The 13,740-nt window shown below is 40.1% G+C and overlaps 1 protein-coding gene across 9 annotated transcripts in view; it reads right to left on the bottom strand.

Moving 5' to 3' along the window:
- The window catches only part of FAT3 (FAT atypical cadherin 3), a 413,096-nt gene that overhangs the window by 27,953 nt on the left and 371,403 nt on the right, over positions 1 to 13,740 (bottom strand). For all 9 annotated transcript variants that reach the window (XM_062639304.1, XM_062639310.1, XM_062639307.1 and 6 more), the window contains 2 exons: positions 8,155 to 8,289; positions 7,019 to 7,176 (listed from right to left, as the gene is read on the bottom strand). In XM_062639304.1, the coding sequence (XP_062495288.1) occupies positions 7,019 to 7,176; positions 8,155 to 8,289 (293 nt within the window). The remainder of the gene's footprint in view (positions 1 to 7,018; positions 7,177 to 8,154; positions 8,290 to 13,740) is intronic.

Raw genomic sequence — 13,740 nt, 5'->3', positions numbered from 1 at the left:
TAAGTACAACAATAAGATTCTGCTTGGCCTTGAAGTCAGGTATTTTCCAAGTATGCTATACTTCATGCTCTGTGTGTATCTCACAGATGATATCAGATGGTTGCACTTTTCTTTCTTGCCTCATATTTATGCTGGGTTGATGACTTTAGGGATGATGTTAGAATTTCTCACACTCCCTCCTGTTCCTCACCCATCTGTAGTCTTCATAAAGGGAAAATCTGTGGTAGCCTGCTGGGGCAGGCAAAATACAGAGTGAGGGAACAGGTAAGAAGTGCTGTTTTCCTGATTAGCAGTTTTCTCAAAGATTTTAGGCTTCTCTAACAGATGGCAGATAAGTTTAAAATGGCTGACAAGGCTGGAAATAATTTCTTATGACACATTAATTGAATTCAAGCTCTCCGAAAGCTTGCAATTATTTTACCTTTATGTCATGCTCTAGGAACTATTTATTTCTGCAAACCCCATCTTGAGACAGTTCTGTCCCATTACTTATCCCCCTGAAAAGTTCAGGGGCTGTGTCCTTTCAAATCCCTCCCTGCAGCACACATTGTACACAACCCTACTGCTCTCCCCTAGCAGAGCAGAGTTGCCATAGCTGTCAGTGCAAGAACCCCTCCACTGAGCTTTGGTGGCCTGCTAAACTTGCATGGCTAATGCAGATGTGAGAAGGCTGCATTGTGTACATTTCTCTTTGGCCTTTTTTGACCACTTCTGGCATGAATAGTCATTTGATACTGTGTTAGGTAGAGACATCCCCTGGCATGTGTCTGAAATGGTGCTCAAACTCTTCTCTGATGTGGCTTGAAGGTAAACGTTAATCTACAGAAGCAGACTGTGCTGTCTTGCCATTATTAACATTTTACTGTCCTTGGAGGTTCATAAAACTACTTGAAGAAAGGTTAAGGGTAAAATCTTGACTTCTGATGATCTCTGGACTTCCTTCTCCACTCCGAACCTCAGTCTCTTGACTGGCTATAACCTCAAGCCAAGTCACACTGGGCATGCAGGGGGTAAGCCACACTGCTCTGCAATCACTTGGATGGGGGAACACAGAGATTCCAAGCATGTGATAAGGTCCTTATAAATGCCAGCTACCTACACATGGCATAGGGGGTGTTAGAGCGATATACATGAAGCCAGAAGAGCAAGAATTAGCCCCTGCTATGGACAGCTGGCTATTCTGAAGTCTTTGACCTGTAGGATGTAATGAAACCGGGAAGAAATTAAAACTATGGTTGTAATCCTACATGCTTGAGGGATGGATATTGCTTGGTACTGCTAGAGCTCAATCAAAAATGGCTAATGGATATATGGGAATATAACTCTGGCTTATTTTTCATTTGAAAATCTTCTCTTACAAGATCCAAATTGTTTACCCTCACCTGTAAACTATTTCTGTATATTGAAATTGGGCTATTAAAGCCTTGGCTCAGGAGGAAACAAGATGCCCTGACAAACTGAGCTGGTTTCTCTCCAGAGATGGAGCAGTAGCTTCTTTTCTCCCTGTGCAACAAAACAGTCCACAAACCTTGCAGAAGCTGCTCAGAAAATGTGGTCTGGCTCAACAGGAACACAAATCAATATTCTAGAAAAATATATGCCAACATATTACACTTTGAAAAGCAGCCATCATCTGATAAGCAATTAAACTGCTTCTACCTCAAAAGCCTTTTTCCTATAGAAACTGCTGTACTGATTGTGTATAATATACATATACCTCCCCTAAGACTACTTATACCCTGAAGGACCTACTGCCTGCATGTGTGTTACCCTTACTCACAGAACATGCTTTTCCAATTATCTTTATAAATACAACACTGCATGTGAGCACCTGGGGTAAATATTACACCATTTGTATGGGAAATGATGATCTAAAAGATGTGCCATTAAAATATGTTTTATCCATCTTTCTCACCCACTTTTATTTCTTTTTACCAGCAGATGATCTGCAACACACAGTAAATACAAACTGTCTGAAAGGCTTTGCTTCCTTCCTTTTATTAAAAAAGCACTAGGAACCCCCACCTCAGGATGGAGTGAAAGATGGAAAGGATGGTCTGACGCTTACAGTACTAGCCTAAGGTATGATAGATATGCATAGGAATCCACACTCTGCAGCACTCTTCCTTTGAGATCTCAAGCAAGTCATTAGTTTCGGGTCTCCATCAGTAAAAGAAGGATAACGTCATTTCCCTACCTCAAATCAGTGCTTTATGGACACATACATTAAAGATTGTGACATGCCCAGACACCTCTAGCAATGGGACCATAAAAGTACTTTCATTAATCAGATGGTCACAGGCCTTGAAGTAATGGGGCAGGGAGGAAATATTTGCCCCTGATGGCCCCGTGCCTCTAGGAGGAAGAGGAAGGGCAGGAAAAGCTGGCAAAGAGAGGGTACTGCAAAGGGCTGCTGTCCTTCCTCCTTAGGAGCAAGCCTGGCTGGGCAGGGAGAAGAAGGTTTCTCCACTCAACAGGTCAAAGCAATGTCTCTTTTCCTAAGCAAGGAGAATTCAAGCTTGGATCCTTGATTAATCCCTGGTGTTCCCTTCATTATTCATAACTGCTCTGATGTCAGGGACACTGTTCAATCCTCAGAGGGGGTTCTTCGACTATAGCCTGGCCGTTGGTACCGAGAAATGCTGAACATCAAGTTAAGCTCTTACTAAATGAGGTACATTTGAGCAAATAGTATGGGAATTCAATGAATGTTCAATGCTGTTGTCCAGACTCAGCAGTTATCTGGAAAGTAAACTCAGTGGGATGACTGGCTTGACTGAGGGCTGGTAGCATTGGGCTCCTAGTTCAGGCACTGCTTTTTTTTCCATCTATGTGATGCAACACAGCAGAGAGCTTGAGTCACCCCATCTCACACCAGAGAGATCAAACTGCAACCCTTCACCAATGCAGCCAGAGACCTTCTGCATTAAGATGAAAGCAGAGAGATGCTGCTGCATCCTAGGGGGGGCAGAAAATTCCCACCAAGCTTCCACCTCTCAAAGCTTTCTGAGCTACACTATCACTCATTGTAACTACTGGGACAGTGAGGTCAATGCATACCTAAGTGTGTATGCTCTTACAGACACAAAATTCCTCACCTGCAGAGAAGTACAAAGAATGCAGAAGGCTCCAAAAGCTGATGCAATCTGTTACATTTCAACAGTTTCCATTCAATGAGAAAAACTGAGCCAAATACATATTGTAAATTACATTAGAATATTAGCCTGGCTAAGATGTTTGGCCAGCATCGATATTTGTGTATCAACACAGGTAATAAAATGATGAAATGTTCCTTCTGAGACCACGTTCGGCTCACACAGTCCCTCTGCAGTCCCACACCATGGATACAGCATGCTGCCTACTAATCTATCTGGGGAAATATTTCGTTAGCTGAATTACATTTCAGGTTCGTTTGTGTAAAACGGTGTATTTAATTAAAATAATACTCGTTTCAACTCCAGCCATAACTGGGATCATATCCAAACTTCAGTCTTATCCGGCATAAGCCATGCAGCAGTAATGCATTAAAATGTATAATACACACTTAACTAAACCATGCAAAGTTCCACGTTAACTGCCTGGACGGAGGAACATATGCTTTTTACCATTTAACAGCTACATTTCTGGTTCGATAGGAAAGTCTTTCTTTCCCTATTTTTAATCCTCTACATTTCAAAAATCATAGAATCATAGAATAGGTAGGGTTGGAAATGACCTTAAGTACATCTAGTTCCAACCCCCCTGCCATGGGCAGTGACACCTCACACTAAATCAAAGCAAAATCTCCACTGTATTCCTTGAAAAAGAAATGAAATTAATTAAGGAATTCTCTTCTGCAATAGCTTTGTAATGCTTTGAATTGTCAAATCTTACTTTTCCTAGATAGATGCTACACAGGAAAAAGGAAATGGTGATACTGTTTTTTGACATACCTCATCTTTTCAAATAGAAAAAAAGGCCATTGACCTGCATCTCATTTTGCTTCAATTGTCTTAAAAGCAAGAGCAAGCAACAAAAAAAATGGCCAACCTCTCAAAATCGATGGATGAGTTGCTTTATTTGAAACAGCTGAATAAATAACACCCTTATTATATTGTATTGCTGCAATGTAGCTAGTACACTTTCAGCAAAGTAGTAGATGAGTGGTTTGCTCTGTGGAACTGATTATTCATCCAAGGAGGACATCGTGTTATGACTATGAAATATTTCCATCCCTGGAGTTACCACAAATGTATGAGCTCCCAAAATTAAGCTGGTCACTTAAAACACCGAAAACCATATTGCAGCATTAATTTCTAAATAGACTGCAATGGGAGACTTGCTTCAAAAAAAATCAATGCCACAATATGTCCCAATAGTGGTGGTGTTTTCTGCCTGCCCTTCTATAGGTTCAGGCTATATGGTGGGTCTAAATTTCTTCCACCTTTGCCTTTGTTTGATGCTCAGTGATGATGCTTGGCCCTCTGCTGCTAGTCCAGAAGATACTTAAGTATGTGCTTAAAATTAAGGTATATGAGTAGTTCCAATTGCCTTCAAATACGGGAAGTTAAGCAAGTGATTAAGTGCTTTGCTGGAGACATGCCAGAGTGCTCAAAAGAGCACAGGATCCCATCCTTTATCCTCTATTTGGAAAGCTTCTCCTCATGTTTAATTTAATTGAAAGCAATGCTCAAACGATAACAACTTCACATTTATAGACCTCTAAGTAATCTACTTAATGGCCTCAATTCCGAGTGCCTCCTTATCTCACAACATACGTACCTGGTTAAAAAAATAAAAAGCCCTACTTCTGGTTTACAAATGAGAAAACACATGCTTAGAAAGTCTAAGTGGAACTTGCTTGAAAACATCTGAGTTAGGGATACCTGAAGTACAGTTCATGAATCAGCTGCCATCCCTAAAGAGACCTGCTATGGCCACCTACATCTCTTGAGCATAACGCCATCCATCTGCCATAGAGCACTTTCATGAGACCTTAGTCTGATAATTTTCTGCTAAATGACCTTCACAAACAAAACTCTAGCAATTCCTGACCTTTTAAGTGATGCCATTTCTTCAAAAAAGCATGATGAATGTAACGATTTACTTTTCTTTAAGTAGAAGCAAAGGGCCAGACCTGGGGAGAGGACATATCCACCGCAACAGGAAATCCTGCCCTAACTAAAAGCTAAGTGTGAGGCTCAGGGAGGGAATTCCCTGTGTCCTTCCTTGCTCAACGCATGCAAGAAAACGGAGTCTTTGCATCCATTCACCACACTGGACCTCATTCATTGGACACATGAGTCTGAAGCTCTCTACTAAGTGCCTCTTGACATGGGTTCAGAGCTGGAAATCCTTCGGAGTTAGAAAACAAAACAGCATGAGCTGAAGGTTGGCCTTGGAGATCAGAGCAGAGCTGCCACAGCTCTTGTCACTGCTCCTTCAAGTATTATTTTTAGCTACTAGTATCTTTCAAGGCAAAATGGTTAAGATCGTGTGGAGCGCTGACTGAAAACACATAATTCCTACCCCAAAACTCAAAACTCAGCCTAAGTGACTGCAATGAGAACCTCTCTTACTTACAGTATTTTTCAAAGAGCATGTTTTTTTTTTTCTCTTTTGGCAGCAAAATTTACCAGCTTCAACTGGAGTTTTCCACCCAGCAGCTGGTGACCTGACTTGCTGCACTTCTTAATCATGATAGTTTTATACACTAAACTCTAACAAAATAAATTCTATCATCATTCTAACTCCATTTCAGTCTGCCTCTGTATCAACTCCTATTGTTTTCAAGTGGCACCTTCCAGCAGGGCCATTTGTATTTTTTCCAAACTGAAGTTTTGCAAAACTTCAGAATTGCAAACATTCCCTACTGATATATGCTAAAAGCAACCATGATGAAGACTTCAAAGGCCATCAAACCTGCAGTTTTGTTTTGCGTTTTTTGAACAACAAAAGTATACTGAAAAGTTCAAACCGTGCATTTCTATGTGCCTCAAAGCACAATTTAATCATCTTGTACAAATCTGAACAACAGAGTCCCCAGTGAATGACAATACTCTTGTTCATGAAATATCTCAGTCTAACAGCTATAAAATTATTTCTTGCCCATTAATAACTCATCTAGCCATTTTAACATTATTTAAACGTTCAGCCAAAAGAACTCTGAAGATTGCAAATGCAGACACAAAAGGCTCTGTGCCATTTCTCCCACTGCTGAATTATAGGATATGGCTGAGTTACAAAAGTCAATGTCTTCATTTTGTACCTTAGAGGCTCTTGCAGAAATACTATATATCCAGGCTCTTGAATGAGCCTCACACTCCCTTTCCATCCAGCAGATACCTGCCTTCCACAGAAATCCAGCAAAGAACAAACATGGATGGAGAGCTTATCAATGAAATATCGATTAGGTATCAATCTCCAGCTACTCCATGCCTCTCTCAACAAATAATCTTAATTCACAGTGTGCGGAAATCATCACATTCAGTAGGAGACATGTTCTAAGCAGTCTGATAACAGTGAGGTATATCCTCTAACCATGGGCACAGACACAGAGGAAGAACAGCTGTCTCAGCAGGCATGATTTTGAAGATATGGTTAAGTGGACCATATAGTCGGTGAACCACAGCCTAGTAGAAGGTGTCCCTGCCCACTGCAAGAAGGTTGGAACGAGATGTCCCTTACAACCCAAACCAAAGGGATTCTATGATTCTGGGATTCTACGATTCTATGATACAAATGGCCAAATCTTAGATCTCCTGCAGACTGGCTCCTGCATGCAGACAAACATCATGTTTCTATAATGAACAGCACCCAATGGATCATTTTCCAAGTAAAGTACCATTAAAAATCTGCTTTTTTGATTGTTGTAGCTGCCATTGTTGAAACCATTCATTTTCCCTGTTAGCATGAAACAGATTAGACTTCATTTTCTCATCTGCAGCTGAAATGAGAACAGCATTCCCCAAATTAACAGCCAGCAGAATATACATAATCAAGAAAAACAACTGTGGAAAAAAAAAGTTATTTTAATTACCTTCAGGATTATACAGGGATTCGCTCTGGTGTACATTATAATTCCATTGCTTTGCAGGGTTCGCAGACGGAGAGCCAACTTGAATTCCTCTTTCTTGCTATTTTCAGAAACCCGGTATTTAATGTAGCTATTCCCAGCAAAGCTAAGGGAAGTGTGGCCTGAAATAACCATTTTCAAAAGACACACGTTCTTTTAGCGACACATGAAATAATTCCTCAACTGTTAAGTTAATTGCAGAATTTATGGAGCTAATGAAAATGTCTAGGAAGAAATAAATAAAACCCAACTGTAATGGGGAAGAAAGCTGGCACCTACTACAAAAACATATTGTACTTTTTTAAGAAATATTTTTTCATGGGATGGAGGAAAGTTCTATTTCTCCATACTTATAAAAAGAGAGGTTTCTCCAAGTGTTCAGTGCCTTTAACACCCCTCTCACCTCATAACAGAGGGAGTCAGAAAAACCATGTCTCTACATCAGGCAGCTGACTTAAGGGTATGAAGTTAGGTGTGGGCAGATGCCAGCCAAAACCTTGCAATGAGTTCTCTTCAATCACTGCCCAGGACCACAGTTATACAGCTCAATATCTGCTGTGTTTTCATCAGGGAAATAGCACATGTCCTCTATCATGCAGCCCTGGATTCACTGAAGTCAACAGAAAGCTCCATTTCACTGGCTTTCGACCATATTCCAGGAACCACACAGCTGCAGAGGACTAACAAACATCCTCAAACTTTCTTTTGGGGGTGGTATAATGTTTTCATTAATAAAGATTGGAATTTCAGCAATCTAAATAGTAAGAAGAAGAGTTAATTATAGAGCTTTGCCCATGGCAGGAAAACATCTGGCATACCACTCTCTAGGAAAAGTCCTGTTTTCTCAGCAGCCTGTTTTACTGATCTGTGGTTCAATCAAGTCAGTGGGAATTTCCTAATGGAAACTGGAGCACTATCTTCATACAGCCCCATAAAGACAAGTATTGCACAGGGCTTATAAACAGATACACTGAGTGCCAGTGCTGAGAAAGGTTAAGTAGTACATCTTCTGTTGACTTCAGTGGCATCTCTAACGACAAAACGACAATGGCAGCATTTTGTTGTTCAAGTATATCCCCCTTTACTGCTGTAACAGGCACCTGAACATTCGCCAAGCTTCCCTGGTGGGCACTGACAGATGAAGGGTCTCCGGTTAGCTTCATACCCCACACATTGCATGTCCCCTGGGCACGGCTTTTCCAGACAGGGATCATTAGACCCTGGGCAGAGTCCTCCTGCAATAAGTTAAAATACTGTCAGGGATACACAGTGTAAAGCACGATCTGGAGCAATACAAGAGCAATGAAAGACATTTATTGATCTCACACTTCAGTACAAGCAAAGAATGGCTTAGTAACAAAAACCCACCCCAATTTTCACAGAAAAGACATACTTTGAATAAGTATGTAGCAAAACCAATACAGTTCTTCAACGGCTGCCCTAAAACCCATGGCAACATACTACGAAAAACAACTGTTATGAGCGGTAAGTGTCTTCTAATTGGTGTTGTGGCTCTTGGGCCATTCATTTTCTCACAAAGCCTCCTGGGTGGGGGATTTAGAGATATGAGGAAAAAAATTTTACTTGAAGATATGTACTCCTTTTGCTGCAGGACACCCACGAGAAGCAAATTTAAGGAGGTAGCGTTCCCTAGGAGACAGGAAAAAGGCATCCCTGAGCTACAGAATGATAGGTGGGCTGTTCATCCTCATACTGCACAGGACACACACACTACCAGCCTGACTGTACAGCTTAGGCAAACTTGCCCTGTTCCCATGTTCCTCCTGACATTTCTGAGGTCTCACATCCTATTGTGCATCTTGCCCAGGCTGCCAAAACCTATCCTCCTTTCTCTGTGTGTGACTGCACAAGTCCTGCTGTATCTGGAATTGCATATATCCAGGGAAAAAAAAAAAGAAGAATCAAGTGGATGACTTGCTCTGGATGCTAAGAAATGAAAGTGAACAAATTTGGAAAATCAAGAATAAGTTGACTGTATTCCTTGACATTACCTAATAGAAGAAAGAAGCAGCTCAATATTCTAAATAGGCAGTTGCAGTCTGTAATTATAAATAAGGTAAACTACCTGTATTTCCTTTTGTATTTAGGGAAGAGCAGAATTTGGGTAAAATTATTTTGAATGCCAGTGTCAATTTTTTCCTAGAAATCTTTTATTACTATGGAATCTAATTTTACCCAAGAATAGGTGAATCAGAACTACTGCTAACTTCTGTAAGTAGAAGGAAGTAATCTGAAGGGATAGATGAATACTAAGTTTTAAATATGCTTAAAATATTTGCATGGCACAATTACATTAAGGTTCTTCAAAGCCTCCTAAATTCTAAACATCTATCAAGCTGAGTATGTTAAGGGCTTACTTTGAAGCTTGTTGGTATCAAAGGAACTTCTTGCATTCCATAGGGTTTGGCTGTAACTTCTATATAACTTCTCAGAGTGTCTAAATTAGTATGTTCTAATTGCCCTAATCTGAAAATATCTGCAAAACCCAGTACAACTATTGCAGCTTAATATATGAACTTTCAGGAACAGATGACTTCCACAACAGTCAGCCTTTTTTTGGTTGCTGTTTTTGGTCTATGTTGGGTCATCTTGGTGGACATCTGTGTGCAGCTGCTATGAGGGTAGCCTTTAAGTGCAGGAAAGAAGGCATTCCTGCCCTTGCTTCTGTTGATTTGCAGCCAGAACTTCAGCAGTGAATGCCAGTTGCTGGGAATGGACAGGTGTCTCTCGCTTTGCTTATCAAATTCATTTACTTAATACATGCAGGTGATGATTTTAACAACGAAAAGTCAGCACCTTTCTACCCACCACTTTCTGAATATTGGCAGTACTTGTTTATTGCAGGACCAACCCTTATCATATTCAAAACTACTTTATGTTTTGAGCACATGTATTTTATTTACAATTTATAAAGGAGGAAATCAACCTGTCACAGAGTATATCTCCGAAAGTAATGAAAGAAAGAATCTTATTGCTCTCACACTTTCATACAAGTCAAGCAGGCTCATAGCAAGCATAGCTGAAATCACCTGGCACTGTATTTTCTGGAAAAATTACCACTTTAGGTTTCAAAGTGGACATGGGCTGACTACAAATATGGCAATGACTGTAAATGTCTTGCTTGATGTACAGCACAGTCAATTTAATCTTTAACATCCTCGCCTCCTTTGTCAAACATTTGTTTGAGAGGTCTATGCAGTAAACGATTTACAGTACTGCCTGTAGCGCTCTTAGAAAATGATGCATGGCAATCTTTATTAATCACTTTAGTAGGTAGCATTAACAGGAGTAACAGCTGCAATATGCAGTCACACTTTGAGCATTACAGAATCAAGAAACAAATGTCATTTAATAGGATTCTGCACTGCAGAACTATATTCTATTTAAATGTAAGATCAGCAGAATTTAACCAAGAATATGATGCCTTCTCCAGTTTGGTGGTTTTTTTTTAAACAGCCTCTGCCCCCCAACATCCTTTGGAATTCAATGGCAAGTAAAAATTATTTATGAAATTGTAACAAGTGGTTAAATATCCTATAGGCTGCCTTGTATTTTCTATTTGTTTTCAGCTATTTTAATTCACTCTCATGTGACAAATACACATCATTCTGCTGTACAGATCTGAACACACTTAAGCCTTTTCTGAGGCTGTAATTCAAGTGAGCCTCTCCACAGCTGACAGATAAGTCATTGGACAAAAGTCCCACCGTTCATTAGTGTCGGAATGCACAAAGGGACACTGAGATTTCCAAATGTGACTTCACAAATCTTCACATCCCCTAACCTATGCCTGTATCTTTGACATTCAGCAATAAAGCAGCAGCTTACTTTGTTATCCATCTCTGCCAGGTTTTTTAGCTGATTCAAACTCTGATTTGCACTTCAGAGCTATCCTTCCACAGTCAAAAAATTATATGGAAAGGATCTAACATATTTAGCACATCTGTGGAGATAGATACACTAAAGAACTGCTTATCCTGGCAGACCAAGAAAAGTTCTTTTGGTAAACTACAAGCAAATCAACTTTTTATTCCTCCTGCTGCAGCAGGATTTCATAGCTGTCACAGACTCTTTTAAATATTCAGACTTGGGAGAAGAAATGCTTTATGTCTGCCTGCATGGCTGTAAGTGCAGAATCTGCGTTATTGCCTTGCCCAAGCTAACACACATTTTCAGGCTGATTTCACAACTACGTGGAGCAAACTTGTGAAATCGTTCAAGGTTACGTTGCCCACATCAAAGATTGATAGCGTGAGTTTAAATGCAATTATTCTAATGTCGCATTTCCACTCCAAAGAGTAGTCTATTTACCATCCAATAAGAGATTCAAGAAATACAGATTTGAATTGATATTTTTCTTCTTCTGCAGGCAAATCCAGGCAATCCATGGCATTCACTTGAAACTCACAGTATTAATAAAGCTGTGCTCTATCAGGAATCACAGAGACACATGAGGTAGCATCAATCAGTGCATGGCAAAAAAAGGTGGAATAGACCCACTTGATTGTGATGGATCATTGCCGTTTAATTCTCTAAAATAAGGTGAAAGTATTACAATCTTCCTACTAGTATACTAAGGAAGAAAACACTTTTCCCTTGCAAAATGAGACATTTCATTCCTGTCCATCCAAAGAAGGATCACCTACAGGACTATAAATATATTTTGAAAATGGGTGCTTCAAGAATTATAACTTGAACCTTGTGATACTCGGTGTTCTTCTCTAGGCCCATTCTCCTGAATCCGTATGAATACTTAACAAAGAGTCTGTTTCTCTTGCTTGCAGAAGAAAGTTTGAAAGATGACTCTTGAAGGCCAGTGTCCCAGAAAACACAAAAAGCAAACTCCAAACTGTTAATTTTAAACGATCTAATAACTAATTTAGTGGGGAGGGAAGACTGTCAACTCATGAGCTGCAATTTGGGGCCTGGTGACCAGGTATTGTAAGCGATGATTACTGTATACATATCAGTGCAGATACCACAAACTTATTTCTGCACAGGTCAGTCATGGGCTTCAGTTAGCTGAAGTGCTCCTGGAAAACTGTGTCACACAGCATGTCCTAGTGAATCAGGTTCTCTCCCAGTTTTAGAACTGAGACATTTGACCTCTTCCACCCATTCCTTGATTATAGCTTCCCTTAAGACCATTAAGTGATAGACAGCAATTCCCTCTCGCCCTGACTGTACTGTCATGCCCTCACTTCATGCTTCAGTTCTCCCATGTTTTATACGAGAGTGCTCACAGGCCTTAAAATGAGTGATATTCTAAGGGAGAAACATCTCTCCTTACACATGTGTAGTGTTGAACTATAGCAAAATCGGATCAGTCACATTTATCTGCAGATCTTTGGTCCCAAGCACAGGCACTTTTGTCTTCAGTTTTCCTGACTACCTTGCCAGGCCAACTTAAGGCCTAGGATGTAGACACATTCCTGAAAAGGTGAAAAGCAGTTTTATACACATAGGAATTGGGTTCCTGATATGCAATCCTGAAGAGCACCCAGGACTCTTTAAGAGGCAGTGTGCAGTTTGTGCTCTGTGGGGCTGAGTACACAAATGACCTCTGAAGGTTAAGTCCTGTATCAATAGCACATCATCACAGTCAGTGATGACACACGACAATGTTTTGTCAGAACATTCACAAAATGCTTGAAGTGGTTGCATAAAGTTAGAATTACCTGGTTTCATAAGAAACTGGTCCAAGACTGCTAGTTTCTTGATTAAATAATGTGGATGTAAGTGCCTGCACTTTTGCTGAACACTTCTGTGTCTATTAGAAAAATTCTTTCAAACTATTAAGCCAGAACCATGTTAAACACTTGAAATGGAATTCATCTCATCTAACTTTAGGGCATGATTCATCCAACTGATTTTAGACATCTAGGGAGAGATGTATCACATCATTAAAAATACCTCATTCTTTCCACTGTCTGCAAATGGGGCCTGGAGTGACCAGCTCAGATGTAAATATATAGCCACATTTGTCAAGATGATTTCAATCCAGCCCTTTCCTTTAAACTTATTAATGTAACCTCACTTTTGTAAGATTATAACACCAAACAACGCTACATCAAAGTAGCTCTGACAAGACCTGCTTCTTCCCTTCATCTTTGTCTCAATGCAAAAGAATTTACATCATGAAAAAAATAAAAACATGGAACAGATTTTTGCTTCTAAAAATTGAAAATGTCATGAGAACTATTTGTTATGAATACATTTCTTCCAGTCCTCCTACCTTTATTTCCCTCAAGCACTGAGAGATGTTGTGACAGCTGCATAGCCGCTACAGCCACACTGAAACAAACCCCAGTTTGTTACAGTATTTTTCATACACACACAAGCAGATGAGCCAGAAATTGGAGAAACTCTGTTTTTGTAAAACTCTTCAGTTCAATTTTACTGATTTTGAAGGCTTAGACTGATGCATCTGAACTTTAGAACTTACCTGTCCAGACCTGAGCTGCTGAACCTCCCAAGTTCACCCACCGCCTGCTTTTACAGGCTGCCTGCGTTTTCACGTTAGATAACTCCGTTTGCTCACAAAGGTAATCTAGGTAAGTTATGCACAGCTGGCATGCATAAATTGTGCATATCTGTGACATCTGCCAGTGGGAAAACCACTCCAAGTATGATACATATTTCAAGAATGAGTGAATTAGTTCAAA

Source organism: Pezoporus occidentalis, unplaced genomic scaffold (assembly GCF_034315485.1).
Source record: "Pezoporus occidentalis ecotype Australia unplaced genomic scaffold, CSIRO_AGI_Poc_V1 ctg6, whole genome shotgun sequence".
Lineage (NCBI taxonomy): Eukaryota > Metazoa > Chordata > Aves > Psittaciformes > Psittacidae > Pezoporus > Pezoporus occidentalis.
This window is presented reverse-complemented; position numbering and strand designations above follow the sequence as displayed.